This window comes from Equus quagga, chromosome 6 (assembly GCF_021613505.1).
Source record: "Equus quagga isolate Etosha38 chromosome 6, UCLA_HA_Equagga_1.0, whole genome shotgun sequence".
NCBI lineage: Eukaryota > Metazoa > Chordata > Mammalia > Perissodactyla > Equidae > Equus > Equus quagga.
In genome coordinates, this window is record NC_060272.1 from 12,501,563 (window position 1) to 12,526,722 (window position 25,160).

General features: G+C 39.4%; 1 protein-coding gene across 1 annotated transcript in view; it reads left to right on the top strand.

Moving 5' to 3' along the window:
- The window catches only part of NALCN (sodium leak channel, non-selective), a 302,683-nt gene that overhangs the window by 187,806 nt on the left and 89,717 nt on the right, over positions 1-25,160 (top strand). The window contains 1 exon segment of the mRNA XM_046664759.1: positions 5,272-5,346. Coding sequence (XP_046520715.1) covers positions 5,272-5,346 — 75 coding nt within the window.

Here is a 25,160-nt window from a genome sequence, read left to right on the forward strand (position 1 = left end):
CCAGCAAAGCCAAAGCTTCTCCTTTTCAAGTCTTGCCTGCTCTCTACCATGAAAATAAAACTCTCATCTTCGTGAAAAGGAGAAAGTGCAGCTAGCATCCCACGTCCATTCTCTGTCCTGCTCTGAGAGTAGCTTTTTCTCTTTCCTCCAAGAAGAATGGATAAAATTACTGTTTTTTAAAAAATAAAGTAACAAAACATTATATATTTAATAACTTTGTCAAACTGCACTTGACACTATCTAGTTACTGTTTCAATGAGCCAGTTTAAAATAACTACATTACATGCATTAAAAAATAGGACATTTGAAAGGAAAAACTTAACAGAGAAGAATCCAATGTCATCACTTTGTGATAATTATAACCTCCCTCACACCTCCCAACCTCCCTTCGTGCCATTTGGGCAAACTGCCAGCCCTCTGTCCTGCCTCTCTGGCCTCCCCAGCCTCCTCCCTGGCAGCCAGGTTCACCAGGCCCCCAATAAGCCACATGCTCCCAAGGCCCTGTCTTTGCTCATGCCACCTGGAAAGCCTTTCTCACAATTCTCTTCCTGCCAAAATCATCCTTCTCCCTGGTATCTTGATGTCTTGGTAGCACATGGTTGGGCTCTTTATCAGTGCCTCACAGTTTTAAATAAGTAATGTTCAGGAGATGCACCTGCACCCGTTTGCCCAGATCAGCTCTCAGAAATCTAAATGCTCAGATGGCACAGAACTAAATGTGTGATACCCTGGATTTAGTTTCTGGTTGTCAGTCATCACACTTGTGTGGGCCTCCCTTCCAACCCCTGTTCCAATTTTCCTTCACATTCCTCCTTTCTGAGAGGAAATAAGAATGTTTTCTGGGATGGAGCATGAGCGAGACAAAGAGTGTTTCAACGGTAGGGTGGGACACCACCCTCAGGGACAACAGCACTATTTGTACCAACCTGGATGTGTTTTGACATCCAAGACTTGTCTTGTACCCCCTTCTTGTCGGAAATTGGGGCGGTGTATAGCCTTACTGGGGGCCCCCACAGACAAGAGGCAGCCTGAACAGAGTTGGTTAGCTGCCTGAGACATCTAGGAAGAGAGAGGGCCTGAAAGATCCCTCATGAATAAGTCTCCCTTAGCTCCCATCTGGCATGGCAGAACTTCCAAACTTCCCTGAGAGTTGAGAGCCAGTGTGTAGAAACAACACTATTGTAGGAACAATGGCCCAGGCCAGAGACCAGATAGAGAATACAGGGGGTTGAATGGGGGTCCACATCCTAACTCCAGAACCTGGGAATGTCACCTTATTTGGAAAAAGGGTCTTTGCAGATGCAATTAAATTAAGAATCTTGAGATGAGATCATCCTGGATTATCCAGGTGGGCCCTAAATCCGATGATAACTGTCTTTTTGTTGTTGTTGAGGAAGATTCACCCTGAACTAACATCTGTTGCTAATCCTCCTCTTTTTTCTTGCTTGAGAAAGATTAGCCCTGAGTTAATGTCTGTGCCAGTCTTCCTCTATTTTGTGTGAGAGACACCACCACAGCATGGCCAGTGAGTGGAGTAGGTCTGTGCCTGGGATCTGAACCAGAGAACCCAGGCCACTGAAGCCAAGCACACAGAGCTTTAACCACTCAGCCACAGGGCCAGGCCCAACAAGTGTCCTTTTAAGAGATACATGAGGACAAGGCACAGGGAGAAAGAGAAGGCCATGTGAAGACAGAGGCAGAGATTAGACTGATGCAGCCACAAGCCAGGGAACATCTGGAGCCACTAGAAACTGGAAGAAGTAAGCAAGGGTCCTCTCCTGGAGCCTTTGGAGGGAGCATGGTCCTGCTGACAACTAGATTTTGGGCTTCTGGCCTGCAGTACTGTCATAGAATACATTTGTGTTGTTTTAAGCCACCAAGCTTATGCAATTTGTTCCAGCAGCCCTAGGAAACTAACACAGAGGGTGTCATGAGAATCAGAGATCTTAGCAGGAACTTAGGGGGTAACCATATCAGCAGAGAGAAAGCCCAGAGCCCCCAAAGCAAGAGCCATCACTGCCCCTGACAAGGGACAGAGGACAGACCACATGGCCACAGTGGACCAAACACCAATGACAATCACATCCTTGACCTGAGACCAGCCCTGAAAAGTAAAGGAGCATTTATTCAAAGGACTAAATTGGATTGATGTAGCAAGATTCCATTTTCAGCCATCAACACAAATGGAGGGCTTATGGAAATTAAATTCATTTCTAGAAATATCAAGGAGATCATTGTATCTTGGCATATCTAAGTTCATGTCTGTGTATTTTCATATAGGCTATACTACACACCAGGGTTGTTGGGGAAGATTAAACAAAAAAATGAGAGCTGCAATTTGTTGAGCTATTATTGTCATAGCCTCACTATTCTACAGATGAGACCACTGAAATTCACGGTGGGCTAGTAGTTGCCATGTAGCTCGTGACTGGCAGAGCCCGTTTGCTAACCAAGGTCTCCAACCACAATGCTCTTTTCTGCCAGGCTGCCAGCTTACGTCCCTTAAATCTATTGTGAACTTCATATCAGTAAGCACAATACTGTGGTCCTCACCAGGTGATGTCAGACACATGGATGGAGTACCATCACCTACTCGTTGAATTTACTCAAATAACATAACCTTACTGTCCTTAAGTAGCCTGCCGTCTGTCTGGTGTTGGGGAAATAATAAAAAATAAGATCTCCTGCCAAACCAGAAAGCCTCTCCACCAAGGTAGGGGAGAAAGAAAAGAGTTTTGTTCTTGAATAAGCACTAAACCAGACTGTGACGGGCTTCACAGGCAACCCACTAACGAGATCACAAAGACAGAAAGGAGTCTCGCCTTTTTATCCACGTCCCCACGTTACGTACGTGTTCTCAAGATGAAAACAACAAATCCTCAAGTAAGACTTGACAGCACCACTAGTTAGATATAGTCCCCCCTAAATTCGCCTGGTCATTGGGGTGGCCATCTGTGGGAACTGTTGCCTTTATCCAAAGGAAAAATCAAACTCTTATCTCCATGACAGGCAGATAGCTTTGCAACATGGAGCCGGGTGGCTAAGTTCCACTCCCATCCTGGTCCTCGCAGAGAAGGGGAGACATGGTGCTGCTCCTGGGTTGTAAACCGATGAGTCTCATTTAGCTTTTCAAAAGATTTATATACATCTCAAAGGGACAGAGGAAGAACATACGTAGACAGGTTTTCTAAAGGAAATGCTGTAAGAAAAGGGAGGGGAACAGTTGCTTTCCCTTTTTCCGTCAGGGAAAATTATTATTTTTTTTTTTTAGATTTGTGTTTGCCCTTTCATCTGAGATAGGAAAACTGGTTAAATTAGGACGCAGAGCAGTGCCTGCTTGATGCCCAGTGAGCGAGAGGAGAGGTGTGAGCCGGTGCGTACTCGCAGCATGGGGCCTTCAGGCGGACATCTCTGAACCTGGGGTGAGGCTGCAGGGAAGACAGACTCTGCTGACACTACTTTTGATGATAACATCAAGGTCAACGTCCAGGTCATGGGGAGGGGGCTAAACTTGGAGTGGACTATGAAATGTCCCGTTTAGAGTAATGTCTGGTTTAGAGTAAGCCTGAATACGTTTGTGCCCAGATGCCCATGGTGTGGCAGGTGTGGTGACATCAGTAAAAATCTACAGTCTAGATCATTCCGTATCGTCTTTAAGTGCTGGTAGGATCCCAAAGGACAAGGCTGGTATAAGGAAGGGTGCTGGCACTTGTCCCAAGCCAAGCATATCCTGTTAAAATGTAATATTTGGAGGCTTTCTTTTCCTTGTTATATCAACATTAAACTTGGAAAAAAGCTAGCCATTAACTTCTCTATAATAATCTCTCCAGTACTTCAAAGTCATGACAAAATTACCTGGACTTTCTTACCTTGCTTAACAATCTAATATTAACAAATGGGAATAATTTGTTAAGAGGAAAATTGAAAGGAAGAATATGAATTAGGAATGAAAAGATTGTCAAATGACTGTGGGACTTTAGAGAATTCAAAGTTGAAAAGGGACTAGAAATTAAAATATTTTTAAAATTCTACTTTTTTGTTGTTCTCGTTCTTTTACTTTATATACCCATTCCAAAAGAAGCATATGCCTTTTTAATTTAAATTTGGGGAATATGGTGAAATGCCAAAAGAAAGGGGAAAAATCCATTTTTCACACAGGCAGTCACCATTAACATTTCTAAAGTACCTCCTTCTAGAATTTTCTCTATTATTCCTTTTTGTACATAATTACACTTCAACCATCTATACTCTTATTTAATATTGTAAGCATTTTTTCAATACTATTAAAATTCATGAGTGCATTAGTTGTCTATTGCTATTAACAAATTGTGAACAATTTAAGAGCTTACAACAATAAACATTTATCATCTTACATAGTTTCTGTGGGTCAGGAATCTGGGACAGGCTTAGCTGGGTGTTTCTAGTTCAGAATGTCTCAGGGGTTTGCAGTGAAGATGCTGGCTGGGCTACAGTCACCTGAAGGCTTTCCTGGGGCTGGAGGATCCATTTCTAAGATAGGTCACCCACATGGTCGTCATCACCCGGGCCTCTCCATAAGGCCCCTTGCGTGTCCTCAAGACATGGCAGCTGGCTTCCACCAGAATGGGTGATACAAGAGAAGGCAAAGTGAAAGCCACAATGTGTTTTATCAACTAGCCTCATAAGTCACACACGATCATTTCTGTAACCTATCAGTTACACAGACCAGCCATATTCAACGTGGGAGGGAACTCACAGGAGTGTGAACACCGGGAGGTGAGAGGAACACTGGGGGCCATCCTGGAGACCCCCTACAGCAATGGGAATTTTTAATGGCTGCATGAATTTTCTAACAGAGATCTCTATAACTGTATTAACTATTTATGTTAGGTTAGCTATTATTTCCAGTATTTCATTATTACAAATAACCTTCCGTCAAGCACCTTTGGAGATTAAGCTTTTCATCCATACCTCAGATTATTTTCTTTGGTTATAGTCTCAGAAGTGGGATTGTTGAATTATAAAAATACTTTCTTAATTTCCATTTTAAATCAGCTTCAAACAGCAAATTAAAATTTATAATGTTTATTTCAGTTAACATATGTATTTCCTTTAATGTATTTGTGATAAATACCTTAAAATGCCTGTATAATGATTTACAATTACATGTTTATTTTTCATTTAATGCATTCTATGTACAGTATATTTTAGATATATATTATATATTATGAATGTAATATTTTGATACTTATGGCATATGGGTTTTTTCATTGTTATTTAACCATTTTATAGATCCTCCTGAGTTTGTTTGTTGCTGTTATTTTGGACAACTTAGAACTTGATGAAGATCTAAAGAAACTTAAACAAGTAAGTGATGTATGGGGGGGTTTAAATCTGCATTTAAAAAAATAAGGGCAAAATATATACTTACAGGTAATATTAAAGCAGTTCAAGCTTTGAGATAAAAAAACTAGATTTCAATAAATTAAGGCAGTCTAAGTTGGCAAAATAATTTTCTTTTAAGTTTAACTTTTATCCAGTATCAACAAAGGAAATTTTTTATTGCTCTATAAATATCCTAGGAATATTTTATATTATTTTGAGTGAAAGTAAGATGGACATGGTACCAGTAAATTGAATTTGGGGACTGTTCCCCTCCCACCATTAAATGAAGATTGTTCGGGAATGAAGTGCCTCAGGACCAGATTTCCATTTTGCATAATTAATACTCTTGATTATTTTACTCATCACAAAAATATTAAGCATCTACTTGCCTGACCTCTAGACACTAAAAGAGAATTTAGTTGGGGTGCCTAAAGTGAGTATAAGAAATGGAATAGAGGGGCCAGCCTGGTGACATAGTGGTTAAGTTTGTGCACTCTGCTTTGGCAGCCCGGGGTTCCTGGGTTCAGATCCCAGGCACAGACCTACACACCGCTCATCAAGCCTTGCTGTGGCAGCATCTCACATACAAAAAGTGGAGGAAGATTGGCATGGATGTTAGCTCAGGGACAATCTTCCTCAAGCCAAAAGAGGGAGATTGGCAATAGATGTTAGCTCAGGGTCAATCATCCTCACCAAAAAAAGAAAAGAAATGCAATAGAATAAATGATCAACTGTTTGCCCAGTTATGTATGAAAACAGATTCGGTTTTATGGCATTGATGATCATACCCCCAAACACGTAAATGTAAATGTGTGAAGATGATGTTATTGATGGCGGAAAGAGTACAGGTATGAGCAGCCATTCTCACAGTTTCTGGTACGTGAAGCATACTCGGCTTGAATATTTGGCTGTGCCAAAGAGTATAAACCCTTTGGGAAGGAGAGTTGGTGAGAGGGGGACCCTGGATAAGATATTCTTGGATCACCACCCCATGACACTGCAGGAATAGTCGGGATATTAACAAAGATAACCGAGGCTCTAAAACAAATCTTCTCTGGAATTTTAGGGAGGCCTTACACATTCAGAATTTTCAAATTGGATCTGAGTTGTCTATTTTTAACAAAGCCAAGACATAATCTATTTGAATATTTTTTGTTGTCCTCAACATATCTGAAGGTCACTCTAAGCATTTCATCTTATTGCTCTTATCTCCACAGCCTATGCTTTTAACCAAAGGTAGTCAATAAAGAAAAAATCCATATTTGATGTAAAGATGCCTGCTGTGAGCATATCAGAAAGGATTTTAGTTCTTTGCTGTCCTGCAGCTACACATGCAAAATGGCTGTCTGGGTGTGGTGGAGAGGATTTCTTCCAGATCTTTGCAATTTGTGGCAACAGTGACAGGTTCTTCAGATGAGAGTTGGGAAGCTTTTTATGCGCTTGATGCAAATACTTTATGTGGCTTCTAGTTGTAGAAGAAATATGTAATCAGTGAAGTCAGAACTGAAACTGACCAACCATATAATTAGATATAACGAATAAAAATCTGCTGCTGTAGAACTAAGGTGGTTATATTGATCTAGCATGTAAATGTGGATTCTCCTGTCTACCACGTTTACCATTCACAGATTTTGAATGTCCCCTGATAGAGTACATTAAAATGTGTATTCTGTAGATAAAAGGAAGAGTACTTTATTTTTTTAACTGGTGCTATGGCCACATTCAGTATGGTTTTAAATATCCACTGGCCGATTAAAATGCCATATAATTCCAACTCACATTTGTAAAATAGTTTTTCTTCTAGAAAGCAGTAAAATAAATCTGTATGTGGCAATTTTTTTCAGGTTTATGAATTCAAGCCTACTAGTATTTTTGCAGTGCTGATAAAATATATAATATATACCTTTTATCTGACCGCAAGTGAAAAACAAACAATAAAAAGTCAGGACTTTAATTGGCCTGTGACTTTTTTCCTGGCCTATAAAGTTTGTATAAACACATGGTGCTTTGCTTTGCGTATCTATCATTTGTTATAAAATGGTTTTTGTTTAATCACTTGCTAGATATTAGTGATGCTTGTGTTCCTGGAAACTCTGTACATCAGAGCCGATTATTCAGGTGTGCTAGCTTACAATTTGGAGTATTTTCTTTGAATATTTAGAGATAATTGAGCATTGAAAATCCTAATCATAAATAAAAGAGAATCCATTTTCATTAGTACTTTTCACATTGTTCTTTAGTCAGGATTGAAGTGAAACTACACATCTGTTAAATTCATCTATTAATTTTATACTTGAAGCTCATTAAGTTGCTGAAGAACGAATATTATTGTAGTAAGCTAAAATGCTCCTGGTTCACTTTCTTCCATTTTTGTATAAGAATATTTTGTATTTTCACTAGTTTTTAAAAATTGTGTCATTTTTTATATCCCTGGTTTTCCTTATTTCCAGTGATTTTGGCTTTTGAGGTAGGGCTTATTTACACAGCTTCAAAAATACACTCACAGCATACTCCCCCCACACACACCCACTCACACACACACATGCATGTAATAATGCAGATATCTGAAACTTTAGACTGTCTTTTACAGCTTCTGCTAGACCTCCAATGAAAATGTTACATGAAATATTTATTTAGTTTTCCAGGTGCAGACCCAACCCTTAAGGATTTAAATGCATATACTCTACTTTTGCTCTTCTCAGATAAAGGATAGAGTGGGGAAAATGTGCAAAAGTATTTGATTTTCTTAATGTTTCAAGTTCCAGAAAGCTCTGTGTATTCCAAAGTCTGTCTTTGTTCAGTTCAAACTTTTTTTCGTCTGTTACCTTTGCACCCACCACTCCGTAGGTTCTTGTAGCTACAGTAACATTTGTTGAGTGCTGGCTCAGTGCCAGGTGCTTTATATTTTAACTTATTTAGTTGTTACAACAACCACGTGATGCAGGTATTGTTCATATATCCATCTTATAGATGAGGAAACTATGACACAGATAAGGTAAGTAACTTGCCTAAGGTCACACAGTTAATAAATGGCAGAGTTAGGATTTGAACCTAGGCAATTTGGACCAAAAACCAAGACTCTGAACCTGTACACTATGTTGAATGAAGGTAAAGCTATATAATTGCCAAACATGAGTCATGCATGAAGGCTCACTCACAGGACTGTTGATTACTTGTGTATCAATAATGACATTGTAGATGCCAGAGACATCATTATATTCACAAAATGATTGTTGATGTGAGGGGCAGTTTTCTGAGGAATGGAGGTGAGTTAAGCAACCCAGTTATTGAAACTATTCAAAATAGTTCTTTGCCTCCTCTCAAAAATCAGATGATCACTGAGTTTTCAGAGCCACTGGAAGGGTGGCTTTGCAGGAGGTAAGAGCTAAGATGCCTGCCCTTCACTCCACTTGGTGGCAGACTCTGCCCGAGGTGCCTCTTCTCCCGGTGACCTTCTGGAGCAATAATCCTCCTGAGATGCAGACGTAATGTGCCTGCAGCACATTAACATTTTCATGAGGCCTTTGGAGACTTTCAGTGTATTTCCTTATAATTGTGGTGAGAACAGTGGTGTTAAAATATAAATGTTGGTTCATAGACTTTGTTAAGAGTCATAGAAACCAGTGTAAGTTACCTCTAAAATGGAGAAGTTAAATATGAGACACTAAACAGCACTCTTAGAAAGAGAAAGTCAGTTCTTGGGTTTGGGAGAGGAAATATGACCCTGCAGGTGGACAGGATAGGAGATAACGTGGGAAGCTAAGAGGTACAGTGATGAAATTAGAACAGAAGAGAGGAAGAAAGAGATGAAGAGTGAACTGGGAAAACATTCAAGATACGAAATTAAGGGAAAGAGCACAGATTGTGACTATAGCCCGTGTGATGAAGGGGGAGGAATGTGACCAAACCCAGAGATAGGAAAGAGACAGTCAGATGACCAAACAGCCAAGGACATCAGAGTCTTTCAGAGAAACTCCCTGGGAGCAAGTACGGTCTACATGATCAAGTGTTGGTGGAATCGTGGACTCGTGTTCTTCTTAGGGAGAAAAGTGCTACATATCTTTTTCCCATTATTTTCTGAAGTCACCTCCTTGCCCTTTGAGACAGTAGTTTCCAACCAGGCACTGCTGACTTCTAGGGCTCTTCGAGAGAAACCGTGGAGCCAGTGGCCTCTTTAAGACGTCTGGAAGGCTAACGGGAATTGTGCATTCACCCACTGGAAGACCAGACATGCCAACTAAAGTGCCAGCTTTCACACTGTTGACTGGAAATCTGAAAGTTCTTGGTGGCAGCGTGCGCCCCTAATGCTAACGCTCTGAAGTCTCTTCATACCTGCCTTCCTTCAAGGAAAAACGGTGAATTATTGATTGCTTAATGAAGGCATTTTGATAGAGAAAAAAGTTTTTTTAAAAGGTAGGATTCAGAGGGGAATCATAAAAGGGCTCCTTAGGGGTGAACTTTGAGATGTTCTGATGTAAGTGCACATCCCACCACACCCTCTCCATGATGTTACCAGTGTTGTGCCTTGATTGCCACCACTGTAGCTTTTCCTTTGTCATTCTTCAAAATAAATCATGTCCTAAGAAATCATGCCAATTATACATCATATAAAATTTATCTATTGCTTTCCCCATGTGTTGTATATAAGACACAGTTGATTCCTAGCAGCAGTATAGCAGGAGCAACCATTTCACAGCTCCCATAATTTATGTGACCCCATATCTAATTAAATAGAGACCATGCTTCTCTTTTCAGCATCTCCAAAACCAATACAGGACCTGGAGACAGATAAGTATAGATGTAGGTATAGATAGATATAGATATAGATATACAGTGGTTTTCTGGGTAAGATCAGAAAATTGACTAGAGATGAGATTGCCTGTGAATGTATAATTTGACTGCCGAGAAGCCAAATCAGTTCGTATAAAGGCTAAAAAAACCCCTTGTCCTAATGCTATCCTCTGAATAGTAGTGGGAGACAATGACCTTGATGCTTGATGGTGTAGTGAGAACAGTGTAGAATGTAGGTAGACTTTTGCAAACTTTGAAAATGAAGAGAATTCTTGCAGCTTTAATGATTTCTGCAAATTGAGTGCAAGGCAGATATAAAGGGTTTTCTTTTAAGCAATATAAAATTCATTAAACTCTGAGGAAAGAAAAACCCACAGAGTAGCCTCAGGGAAAGAATCACTGAAAAGGGAAGTATAGATGGTCTGTTTAGATTAAATTCAAAGTTCTGAAATTAAAACTGTTTCCTCAGCTCTGTATCAAGTCTCATTTGAATCCTGGTTCAAATTTGATGATGTTCAGTCTTTGATGGCGCCCACTGCACAGTGGAGGGTGGACATGTGAAGAAGCCTCTCTCTCTTATTGACAGTGATTTTTTTTAACAAAAATAGCAAAAATCTTGTATTCCTTTTTAAAATATGAGCTCCAGGTTATTGTTTCTCCTTAGCTTTATCTGAGAGCTTTTATTTTCATCTCTGTCTTGTTTCTTATATCGGAGTCATTCCAGCTCTAGGGCAGTAGCAAGGAGACAGTGGTGGTTGCCATCTCTTGATCTGAGTCAAGCCTGCAGTCTTCTCAGGATTTCGTCCATCTCTCATGAGTGAATTCAGACTAACGTAACATAAAAGAATAATGCAACTGCCACAGTAATAAATACTACCTATGAAAACTACCTTGTACAAGGCACCTCATATTAAATCATTGCATTCAATCCTGAATATTAAGGACACAGAAACTAACATTCAGGGGAGTAAATTTCTTGCCCAAGTTCATACAATTTGTAAGGACCTAAGTTGGGACAACATGAGTTCTCTGACTGTAATTCAGTGTCCTCACCAAAAGGTGCCATGCTGCCTGCTCAAAGAACCAGCTCATTCATTCATTAGGGGACGCATGTCTGGACAGTGGATTGGATGAGATGCTTACATTTGTGGATCACATATTCTCTCTCTGTGGGAGTATAGACTGGAGGTCAAATTATAACCAGAATATAGCATAGTGAGCCAGGAATCAGTGTAGGGGGTTTGGGAGGAGGGTTGCGTGATTCACACATGTAGTGTCATCAGGCTGAGGTCATCTGAGCTATACCTTTTGTAGTTGGGAAGTTACTACCCAGAGGCCAGATCTACCCATTCCCTACTCCTCGGGTCTGGGTACTCATCTACTGTGCTTCTGATATTGTGTTAGGAGCAAGGAACATAATGATGGCCAACACTTTGTTCCCACCTTCAAATAGCATGTGAGCTGGTGGGAGAGAGTGACAAATAAACAGATACTACAAGAGGTTTGGGGAGCACATAGGAGACGCACCTACTTAGGTGATGAAATCAGAGATGTTTTCTCACAAGTATGATAGAGACTGAATCCTGAGGGTTGAGTAATGTCTATCCAGGTGAAGGGGATTGGAAGAAGGTGGCCTGAGGAAAGGTACTCAAGACCAAGAGAACAACAAGCTTTTTCTTTAGGCAACAAAAAGGAAATGGTTTGGGGAGGCTAATAGTTCACTGCGTCTCAAGTGTAGAGCAAGAGAGAAAATGGTGACCTGGAAAAATAAACAGAGACTAGCAGATGAAATGCTGTGAGCAGCTGAGCATTTAGATATTGTCCTGAGGTCATTTAAGCCAAAGAGTGACAGTGTCCCCTGCATTCTGGCTTCAGTGCAGAGAATGAACTGAAAGGCACCTACACTGAAGATAGGAGGACGAATTTCTGAGGCCGACAGTCATCAGAGCCCCAACTAAAGGAAATGGAGATGAGGGGAGGTAAAGGAGTGGTGAAATACGGAGGAGGGAATACAGAGGATAGGATTTGGTGATGAATAGGCTGTAGGAGACAAGCAAAGGCAGGAGACAATGACATTACGCAGGTTTCTAGATTGCTCTAGGTGTGCCGAGACAGAGAATGCAGGAGAAGGAAGAAATCGATTTTTTTGTTTGTTTGTTTTCTCTTGGGGTATGGAGGTTGGTCTTATTTTCCATAAGATGCCTGGGAAATATCTATGAGGCAATGTTTATGGTGATAGTTAAGATTTAAAGCTTAGGTGAAATAGCTGGGCTGAAATAAATACTGAAGAAGAGCAAGATTCAGCATGCAGATGGCAATTTAAACCTTTAAAAATCATGAGTTTACCAAGGGAAGAGTGGTTCCCTGAGGAACAACAAACGAATCATATGAACCAATGAGGAAGAGCCTGAAATGTGAATAAGTCACAGCCCAAGAGGCAGGAGGAAAGTCCAGAATGTGTTTGTCATCAAATCCAAAAGGGAAAAGTGTTTCAAGAAGGAGGCTGTGGTCAACAATCTCAGAGACTTCAGAGAGGTCCAAAATGGTCACCATAGAAAACAATCCTACTTATAGTAGCATGGGAAAGAGTAAAATGCCTAGGAATAAACTTAACCAAGGAGATGGAAGATTTCTACACTGGAAACTTCAAAATATTGCTGAAGGAAGTTACAGAAAACACGGATAAATGAAAAGACATCCTGTGTTCATGGGTTGGAAGACCTAATATTGTTAAAATGTCGATACTACCCAAAGCTATCTACAGATCAATGCAATCTCTATCAAAATCTCAATGTATTTTTTGCAGAAATAGAAAAAAAAAAACTATCCTAAAATTCGTATAGAATTTCAAGGGATCAAAAATAGCCAAAAAAAGTTCTGAAAAAGATAAACTAAGTTGGCGGTCTCACACTTCCTAATCTCAAAACATATTACAAAGCTGCAGTAATCAAAATGGCATGGTACTGACATGAAGACAGATGTATAGATCAATGGAACAGAAAGAGAGCCCAGAAATAAACCCTCACGTATATGGTCAAATGATCTTTGACAAGGGTATCAAAACCACACGATGGGAAAGGTTCTGTCTCTTTAACAAATGATATTGGGGAAACTAGATGTCCACATACAAAAGAATGAAGTTGGAAGCTTACCTTACACACACAACAATTAACTCAAAGTGGATTAAAGACCTTAGGTAAGACCTACAACTATAAAACTCCTGGAAGAAAACATTATGAAAAAGCTTCATGAAATTGGAATTGGCAATGATTTCTTGAATATAACACCAAAAGTACATGCAACAAAAGCAAAGATAAATAAATGGGACAACATCACACTTAAAAACTTTTGTACGTCAAAGGAAACAATCAAGAGAGTGAAAGGGCAATCTATGGAATGGTAGAAAATATTTGCAAATCATGCATCCGATGATGAGTTAATATCCAGAATATATAAAGAAGTACTACAACTGAACAACAACAACAATGAAAATGGCAGAGGACTTAAATAGACATTTCTTCAAAGAAGACGTAAGAATGGCCAACAAGCAGATGAAAAGATGTTCAGTATCACTAATCGTTAGAGAACTACACATCAAAACCAAAATGAGACACCACTTCACACCTATTAGCATCCTAATGGCCATTATCAAAAAAGAACCAGAAAACAAAAAGTATTGGAGAGAATATGGAAAAATTAGAACCCTTGTACACTGTTGCTGAGAATGTAAAATGGTGCAGCTGCTGTGGAAAACCGTATGAGCTTCCTCAAAAAATTAAAAATAGGTATGATCCAGCAATATCACTTCTGGGTCTATCTCCAAAAGAATTGAAAGTAGGATCTCTAAGAGATATTTGTAAACCCATGCTCATTGCAGCATTATTCATAATAGCCAAAAGGTGGAAGCAACCCAGATGTCCATTAACAGATGAATGGATAAAGAAAATGTAGTGTATACATACAGTGGAATATTATTCAGCCTTAAAAAAGAAGGATTTTCTGGCTTACCATAACATGGATGAACCTTGAGGACACTATGCTAACCGAAATAAGCCACTGACAAAAAGATAAATACATATGATTCCACTTATATGACGTATCTAAAGTAGTCAGATTCATAGAAGCAGAAAGCAGAATGGTGGTCTCCAGAGGCTTGGGGGAAGGGGCAAAGAGGAGTGGTTCAATGGCTGCAGAGTTTTAGTTTTGCAATATGAAAAAACGTTCTAGGCATCTTTTGCACAACAATGTGAATGTGCCTAACACTACTGAAGCCTTAAAAATGATTAAGATGGTAAATTTTATGTTATGTGTTTTTGACCACAATTTAAACTTTTTTTTTTAGTAAAAACGTGGTCATCATTTTAGCCGTAAGGAGATGGTTAGTGACAATGATGAAAGCATGCTCCGGGACTTTGATGGTGTAGAAGGTGGGTTACAGATGATGAGGAGTAAATGACAGCTAAGGAAGTGAAGATGAATTGTCAACCCTTTCCTCTCAGACTCCTCACCCTTAAAGTTTTCAGACAGACTCCTAGTTATTGAGTGATTCTTAATTTTTTTAGATATGTTAGCACCATTTACTACACTGCTACCCTGCCTTTTTCCATCGTGGTATGCATAGAGAATGATGTCTGTACAACACACTGGGGTCAACAGCTGGGAATGACATGCAGCTGGAGGCATCAGATGTCTCGGATTCCTGCTGCTCCACGGAACACTCAGCTGCCCAGGAGCCAGAGGATCAATATCCTGATGAAGCTATAAATCATTAGTGGCTGAGAGTCGGGAAACTTGGCATTTTACTCAGCCTTTGATGTTACCCAGCTCCACTTGAAGCCACTCTCTCAATCTTTTGGTCAGAGATGACTCTTTTGTTGTCAATTTGCCTATTATTACCCATAATTTTCCGTAATTTAAGTCTCAAAAGATCATCTTATATAGCATTTGATCTGCTGTTTCTGAAATTGCTTCATTGTTAGGCTTTTTTTTTTTTAATAATAAATTATGTCACGTGAAGACATGAACAGCAATAAGATCAGTTTAAAGAGATGAAGGGGCTAAGACTGAGAACTGTTCAGATCAAGGTTCAAGCCACCACAGAGGCTCAGAATTTGGGGATGTCAATGATCAGCATGAGACACAGCCTAGGAATCAGAATGCCAGACCCGCTTTCACCAATCAAGAGCAGCTTTCTCAGCAGTGGGAGTCATTGTCTTTTCACCCTGGCCCCCACTTTGGAAGAGTTAGACCCAAAAGAAGATGTGGAGCAATGAAAGAAGAGACCATGTCCCCTCCTTGGTTCTAGACCAGAAGTCACACTTGTAGCTCAGAGGGGTCGGGGTTAGGAGGAGGTTTGAATCAGATATGAAACTGGATTGCACTAGACTGATTTTTAATAACCAAATGTGGCCAGAAAGTCTTGGAATATATCTAAGAACAGCGACCAATCCTTTTTTCTTTATTCATTGTTCTGCTTCCCTGTAATTGGGGGTTGACGATTTCATTGTCAGCCTTTCTTTATATTCTACTCAGTGTGCTTGCTCAGTGGTAGGCACAGTGGGAGATGGGGCGTGTCTGGCATTCTTACCCACAGCTGTCTGATTATTGAATATTTTTTACCCTATTAACAAAAGAATGACTTAGATTATTTCTAGGAAATGAGAAATATATACCCATGTTATTTTGTTTGATGTTATCCCTATTTCCATGTTGTTTTGCATAAAATATGTTGATTAACGTAAATTTTCATAATGCATCTAATAAGCCCTTTTTATCAAAGCATGCCTCATTGAACAACTCTGCAGTCTACCACAAGCATACTCAGGAATGACACTTGGAAAATGCATGGTTGTTGCCTAAAAGGAATTACTTAAGGGGACAGAGCATGACTGGGGTTCAAGACCCCAGTGTGGAGACTCCAGTACAAAATATGTGTCTTCCATACCTCCAGTTTAAAGGGTGATATTTATTTTGAACCCTATGGCTGTAGATTGGAGTAGAAATGTCAGTATGAATTCAGTTGATTTTAAGGTAAAAGATAGATAGACACATAGATACATGAATAGATATACAGACGTAGATATGTACATAGACAGATATATAGTATATCCACGTGCTATATATGGTTGAGCTGTTACATAAGATACATGCATATGTAGATAGGTACTAAACATACATCTGTGTGTGTACGTGGGTTATAGAGATACGTGTATGTCCTAGCTCTTTCCTCTGAGCAAGCCTAGAAGCAGTGATATTCCAGTTACAATAAGCAAACCCAGTGCTAAGATTGTCGTTTCTAAACACCATTCTCCAATAAAACAAATCAAGGCTCTTTGAAGAAGTGGCTGATTCTAGAGCTTTATCAGGGAAAAGACAAGATGAGATTTAAATATTTTGTGGAGCCAGAAAGTAAGGAAGAGCTTTAAAAAAAAAAAATAGGACAAAGGTATATTGACAAAGCAGAGGAGTCAACTGAAAGAGTCCCGATGGGTAAAGCAGGAACAATTTAAGCAATAAAATAAATAACAATAGTGTTAGATTATAACCCAAAGAATAAAATAAATACTCAAAAAATCATAGTTGTATGTAAATAAATGGTTGAATAAAAAAATCAAGGAGAAAGGACAACTCTTCCTCACAGAATAATCCCAAATAATAAATGTAGAAAAATAGATGTAAGGACTAATAAATGAGGGAAATAGAAAATCACTGTTAGAACACCGCAGTTGCAGTTGCTGCGGGCAAGACCTACTGAGGAATGCTAAAATAGCGTGTGGAACTTTCAGGAGAAATAGGATATTTGCATGGCCTCAGAATATCTCCCCCCAAAATCTTCTTTTAGTTATTGTCATGGTTTTAACATGTGTCTACAAATTCTTTCCTACTCCTTCCTCCTGGGAGATAAAGCTTAATTCTTCTCTCCTTGAGTCTCAGCTGGAGTTAGTGACTTGCTTCTAACTCATTGTTTAAGGAAAGGGAAACATCGTAACTTTATAGTGAAGAAACTTAGCAGACACACCTTACCCAAACGATTACGATTAACATCACCGAGATTAAGGCATACTGCTATCGGGTAGCCCCTGATGTGGTGAGACAAGCATATTATCTCCTTGGTGTTCTTCCCAAAAGTCCATAACCTCAGTCTAATCAGGAGAATACATCAGACAACCTCAGATTGAGGGACACTCTACAAACCGTCTGCCCAGTGCTCCTCGAAACTGTCAAGGTCATTAAAACAAAGAAAGTTGGAGAAACCGTCACAGCCAAGAGGAGCCTAAGAAGACATGACGATGAAATATAATTTGGTGTCCTGGATGGGATCCTGAAACAGAAAAAAGGCATTCATGCAAAAACCGGGGAATTCCAAATAAGTTCTGCACTTTAGTTAAAAGTATTTGACCAAGGTTAATCTCTTAGTTTTGATAAATGTTCTATGATTATGTAAGATGCTAACATAAGAAAAAGCTGGGTCAAGGGTATACAGGAACTCTCTGCACTGTCTTTGCAACTCTTATGTAATTTTAAAATTATTTCAAAATAAAGTGTTCTTTTAAATGGGATAAGAATTTTCTTTGATAAGCTCTAATAACGCAATGTATGAACATATGAATTGGCTATTGTGTTGCCTTGTTCAAAGACTCATACATCTGTGAGGCTTTATACCATGAACATCTTATATAGAATTTATAGTTAATTATGCTTTTTTTGGTCTTAAAATGTTGGGAGCATACACTTCATTACGAGCCAGATGCTTTTTGTGATTTTGTTTCTAACAGAAAATCTGATGTGGCTTGTCATTTTTCCTCTTCATCTTTATCGGTAATATAACTCATACGAAATTGGAAGAATTGTTTGTGCTGGTTAATATGGCTGGTTCTACATTGTAAAGAGCCTAAGAAAAGGATAGCAGAGTGATGAGAAGTATCACGAATGGGCCACTTCAGCCTGTTTATGGGACATGCTCTATCTTGCCTTTTTGTTCTCCATCTCATCACGACGTTGTGTTGTCATCGTCTTCAGTGTATAAATGTACAGTGTGAGGCTATAGGGCTGCCAAGAGTCCTGCCCTCATTTAGAAGTCCGTTATCTTAATAGGGGAATGTACACCTGATTAGGAAGTTAGAGTGCAAAGCCCTGAGCACTAGGGGGATGCTAGGGGAAGACGTGCCTAACTCAGGTTGAAGGCAGGGTGGGAAGATGTGTCTAAAAATGATGAACTGAATTTTGTTAGGAAAGTGGGAGAAAGGGTTCTATATAAAAGAAATAGTGGGTACAAAATTGCAGAAGTAAAAATGCATCTATGGCTTGAAAACGTTGTTTCGATGAGGCAGTATGGAACAGTGTTTAGAAGCTCAAGCTTTGGACTCAGAAAGATTGTGTTCCAATCCCAGTGCTGTCGCTTCTAGCTGCATGACCTCAGGCAGCTGATGCAAGCCCTTCCACCTCAGTTTCCTCATCTGTAGCATGCTAGAATGTGGAGCTAATTATAGTACCTATATCATGGGGCTATGTGAGGATCAAATAATGTTAGCAATGCAAAGTGTTCAGCATACTATTTAGCACATATGTGTACTACTTCAACTACCAATTGTTGTTCTGAGAAATCTTTCTAGAGGAGATAATTTTTGAAGGATGTATAAAAGTTAACCAGGTGTAGAAGGAAAGTGTATTGCAGTCAGGGGAATGCTATATTCAAAGGCACAAACGTGAATTAAGACTCTGTGGGAGGGATGCACAAACCAATATTGTTAGGGTATAAAGGATGAGGCATCAGAAGATTCTTTATGCCATGCTAAGAAGATTAGAGTTTCTTCTATGCACCATTTACAGTCCTTGAATTACTTTAAGGACCAGGAACATGATGATGTTTCTCTTTTAGATGTTCTGAAAGATAGATTTAAAGGGACAAGACTAAAATGGAAACCCAGTTAGGAGGGTTTAAGGAGTGACAGTGAGGTAAAACATGGATGACCAAGTGACCGTTGGATTCAGCAACATGGGAAATGTTGACCACTCTGGCAAGGGCCAACCCACTGAGGAGATGGAGAGAGACCTGAGACCGGAGAGGGTGGAAGATGAACGGGAAGTTAGCATAGATATAAGGAGTGTCGATGGTGAGCACAGGTAACTCTTTCAAGAAGCAAGTTTGGAAAGGGAAGGGGTATAGAGCACACAGGATCAGGAGATGTTGGCCTCTCTCTATCTTCATTTTCGTTTTTTCAATCAAGAGTTGAGAAAAATCAATCAATCAACAGAGCAAAAGGAAAGAAACTGGAGAGAGTGGTAGAGATTGAGGTGGTCCCACAGCAGATGGAGGAGAGGGGATGGACAGCAGATACATGCCATCCTCTTCAGTTGTCCCCGTTCACTGAAATAAGATCATTTCATGTAGAGCTAGCAGTTACTGTGGCATAGCGGTAGCTTTGGTTTTTATAGCACACTTCCCTGGAGTAACTCAAATTACAGGCGATATGCTATCTCACTTATATATGTGGCATTTATATAAGAGTGAAGAGCCTCATTTTTCATTTGAGAACATTGAAATCCAAAGTGGTTAGGGATTATAAAACTGAAAAAAAAAGTAAATCCACATCTTGCTTTTTTACCATTTTTACTTAGACTATGCTATGTCCTGTGTTTTCTAAATCAAATCATAGAGGACAATTATGTGAGTGTAATATATATATATATTTTGAATTTCCTTTGGTATGGACTTTTTTCCTGTTACTTACTGAATATTCATCTCATAACAAGAACCAGCAATCTAGTTTACATAAAATTTTAATATAATCTCATCTGAAGAGGAGAAAAAACCTGCATTTTTTATCATAATGAACATGTTTCTATGACTCAGTAAATTCCCTAATGGAAACAACTGTGACTAGGTTGAGTAACAACAGAAGAGGTAAGGTGAAATAGGGGTATTTGGGAGCTGGAAGAAAAAAACATATAAAAGCAAATTGTATTTATTACTACTGTCTCTAAGAAATCATTAATTCCATTAATGGGATTTTAAGGGACAACAATATAAGGAAAACTTATGCATTCAAAATAATTCGGTGTTCTAGTTTTTGAAAAGTTTTTTTTCCTCTTACTAACTTGTTAGCATTTTCTTCTAGCCTAGCTTTGTTGCAAATATTATTTATATTGCTGCACAAAGTAACCTTCTGAAGGACATTTAAAGCCTGTAAGATCTTAGGTTCAGTGTTGTAACAAGAGCATGAAAGTGAACGTGTCTTGTACATCTAAGGGATGTCATAAGATGGTATAAATGTAACAGCCCTTCATAAGTGCTCCGCTGGGCTCCCAAATCTGGAAGCGCGGAAGAGCCACTTAATTCGCCAGTGTACCTGCCCCTCCAAGAACACTCGCCTCTCCCCATTCTCTTCAGGGGCATGCCAAGAGGACGAATGAGTAACAGCTCTGAATCTGTTGAGAGATGTAGAAGAGGAAACACCACATGCCATCAATCAGCTAATGTTATGAAATTACTTTGAACAGTTTGGGGTGCCAGTTGTCATGTTAAAATGTAGCTTTTATGGCTCATACGCAAACCAAGAAATGAACCCTTCAATTTACAGCCATAAAACCCCAATTTGACCTTGAAAGTACTGGATTTAGTAAAGATTTTTGTAGAAGGGGGAAAAATCAGTGACTTAAGCACTTTTTAAAGGAAACATTTTTAGTGTATAGTATTGCTGTCTTCTATGCAATCACGTGGCTGAAGGACCTTTGCCCAGGGCAAAAAAGAAGGTCCTCTCCTGTAAGAAACTCTTTATTGAACTCAACAAGCTGGTGAGGGATATTCTTTATATTTGTATACCAAGGTTTTATAGTAGCACAAGGATAGTAATAAAAACCAACATGTTTGATCATTACTCCATACATCCCATCTGTTTACCCAGAAGCCGAGAAATTCAGGTGGTAAAATCACAGATGCAAAATATCAGAGAAACTTCCTTAAAAAATAGTGGTTTATTCTTTAGGAAGATTCTCAATTCTGAATGAGCGTGTCATGTATAGATCCAGAAAAACTGGCAAAAGCCATCAGGTAAAGATGCAAGCAGAATCCAGCCTTAATTTACTAGGGTAACAAAGAGGAACCGAACCCCCTTCTCCAGATTGAACATAATAGGGTCGTTTTTCATATATTGAGCAGTCAAAAAATACTCTTCAGTTATATTAACCCACAGATCTATGCACATTTTTTGAACTAGCATGGGCTAGATTTTAAAATGAGGCTCTTTCCAAAGTCTGAATGCTTTTTAAATTGTTTTCTTTTAGAAAATCACACCAAAAATTACAAAAATTTTTATTTAATATAATCCTTCAATTCAGTTATTCGTTGCAGCATTCAGAAAGGCACTGAAACTGGATAATGTTTGAATATTTTAACAGAAGAAAGCACAGGCTGAAATATGGAAGATTTAAGCGATGAGGCAGAACAGGGTATGTGTCATGCAGAGCAATTACACCCAACTCTCTTGAGAAGCACAACGAAAGCAAAAGGCTTTCAGCCGCCCAGTGTGTAATGATATCTGAGCAAGACAGATGCTGAGCCATAGAATAGCACTGAGCTTAGATTAGTTATATTTTTTAAAGCTCAAGGTTTGAAATTTTTTTCTTTGATTCTAATTTCTTTTTTGCAAATTTTTTTTTAACCGTATGAGTCTTTTACAAAGCTATCATCTGATCTGTCTGTTACAGCCAGACTTCATGCTCAGTTGAAGCCATTATAAACTCCTTCCTTTGTACTGTTCTTTGCATTAGGTTTTTCAATATAAAGAATATAATCTTGGGGTTCTCTGCACTATGTTCTTTCCATTCAAGAATCATGATCTTTGAAATAATTTTTTAAGCAGACATTTACAATCACAATTGCTATATGTTAGAAGGTCTGCTTTTGTGGTATGGTATAATGACCTTAAATTATTATCCAGTTCTTGTAATCCATATTATTCACTCATTTGCATCCAAGTATATTTAACCTTGGAAAATCTATACTTACGTGCAAGAAGGGGAAAGAATTTGGATAAAAGGGAGAATACCATTTCATCACATATTAAGGAAACTTTTTAGTGGCTTCAAAGTACCATGAAATACTGTTCTTGACTCTGGTTGCCTCATCCTTCTCCCCCCTCGGACCCCCTCCACACTCACTCTCTCATCTCATCTTTCTTTTTCTTCTTTTTTTCTCTTTTTGTATCTTAGTCATGATCATGGATTGGGGAGGGAGAAACGGTCAAGGTTATGGAGTGGAGATGTAAGAATTAAATGATTTTGCTTTTCTGCATCATCTTCCCTTTTTAAAATTTTTACTGAACTACAGTTATGTGTCACTCATGACAGGGATACGTTCTGATACGTTTCATCATTGTGTGAACATTATAGAGAGAACTTACACACATCTAGATGGTACAGCTTACTGCACACCTAGGCTCTATGGTACTAATCTTATGGGACCACTATCGTATATGCGGCTCATAATATACATACAGAAAGAGGCATTTTGCTGAATTTTTACAAACTAAACATGGCTAGCACCCAGATCAAGAAATATTGACTTTACCTTCCAAGTCCCACACCCATACACCCTTCTTGTCATTATGCTTCACTCCCACCCCGGGATGACCACTGTCCTGAGACTAAGTGCATAGATTTGTGTGGCCTGTTTTTTAACTTTATGTAAATGGAGTCGTTCAGTACATACCCTTTTGCTTTGTCTGGCTTCCTTCACTCGACATTGTGTTGTGAAATTCACCCTTAATCGTGTGCTTGGATGTATTTACTGGTTCAGATGTCTAAATATACCACAGTGTACTCTTCTATTCAACTGCTGATGGGCACGTGAAGAGTTTACAGTTCGGGACTCTTACAAATAGTGCTGCTGTGGGCTTGTGAGGATGTGTCTGTGCTGTTTGTGTGCACACATTTCTGGTAGGTGTGCCTAGGAGAGGATTTGCCAAGCCACTGGATGTGTGCGTGTTTATCTTTAGTGGATGCTGCTTACCCGTGAATAACAGAAAACAGCACTTGGCAGCTGCTGCTCAGAAAGAGGCCCCTTCCTGCTTGTAGAAGATTCTATCTAGGGCCTCAGCAGTGACATCTGGTATATCTACCGTTTCGAGCACCTTCTCATCTGTCTCTGTTTTAACTGGCCCTTCTGCACATCTATGAAGAAAGGATGCCCAATATGCGAGAATAGAGTTTTCAGGATCCTGAAGAACCTCCTGAGTCATCAAAAAGAGCTTCTCACTTGCCCTTTGTAGTTTTACAGTGAATTCTAATTCATTTATTCACAAACAGTTCTTATATATCTACTCTCTAGAAGGTGCTATAAAAGTAAAGTAGATTCTTTAAGAAAGAGATCTTGCCCCTGTGGAGCTTAATAGCTTTGGGAAGTATAAATAACTCGAATACAAATTAGAATGAGATGAGTTCCATTTAAAAAACATATGGGCAGGGCCAGCCCCGTGGCCTAGTGGTTAAGTTCGGTGCCCTTGGCTTCAGTGGCCTGGGTTCGGTTCCTGGGTGCAGACCTATGCCGCTCATCAGTGGTCATGCTGTGGTGGTGACCCACATACAAAATAGAGGAAGATTGGCACAGGTATTAGCTCAGGGCAAATCTTCCTCAAGCAAGAAGAGGAAGATTGGCAACAGATGGTAGCTCAGGGCCAATATGCCTCAGCCAAAAAACATATAGGCAAGGTGATTGTTTTTTAATACTGGTAACCTACATATGTTAAACATTATATTCTAGGATATTTGACTAAATGTTACAAAAGTTTATGTCTAAACTTTCTCTAGGCATTCATCAGTTCTTCAGTGGCAGGCGTAAGTTCAGGTTAAATGCCGCAGAGTAATTTTATTCTAGTCCGTGAATCTAGGGGCACCTATGTTCCACACCAAGTTATTCAATCAGGAAATAGATATTTTCTGCTTATCTCTCCACCCTTCAGAATATACCTAAAATCCTTTCTCTTATTTCCCAGTTATCTGCTGGACAGTTTAGTTCTGCCTCCTGATCAGCATAATTATTTATTCAGCAAATACTTGTTTAGCTTACTTTGTGTCAAATATTGTGGCAGGCCCTGGATATGGAATAATGAAAACCCTCACATGATCCCTGTCCTCTTGGAGTTTACAGTCTCAGGGAAAAGAGATACAGTGTTCAAGTGGTCACAAGCTATAATTTCAAATAGTGCTATATATAGAGGCTTCAATAGTGTTTGCTTAAATTCGTATCCACCTGGAACCTTGGAATGGGACGTTATTTGGAAATTAGATTTTTGCAAATGTAATCAGTTAAGATCATACTGGTTTAGGGTGGTGTCTTTGTATGAGAAAAGAAAGGGAGATTCAGATAGAGAGACACAGAAACACACAGGGAAGAAGGCCCTGGGGTGACAGAGGCAGATATTGGAGCGATGCAGCCACAAGCTAAGGAACACCAAGGATTGCCAAGAAGCTGGCAACAGTCAAGGAAGGATTCTTCCCTAAGAGCCTCCAGAGAGCATGGCTCTGCTGATACCTGGATTTAGGACTTCTAGCCCCCAGAACATTAAGAGAATAAATTTCTGTTGTTTTAAGCTGCCAGTCTTGTAGTAATTGGTTACAGCAGTCCTGGGAACCTAAGACATTGTGTATTACATTGAACCATAGGAAATTGCCGATTTTTGACTGCTTTGACCTACACTAACAGCAGCTTCCTATGTTTTAACCCAATATGCTGTGAGCTTGTATGAAGGAGACCTTGTTAATCAGAGAAAGCTTCCGTGAGGAATTGCTAGAGGAACTGAAATTGCAAGAATAGGTAGAAGTTAGTGAAGAACAAGAGAGAGAGAAGAAGAGAGGAGCTCCTAACAGAGGGACCAGCCCTGCAAAAGTTCTGAGGCAGAGGGTCCAGACACTTTTGAGGAACTGAAAGAAGATGACATGACTGAAACATGGTGTAGGCACAGGGCCAGATTAGGCTGGACAGATAGGAGGGGCCAAATCGGGCAGGA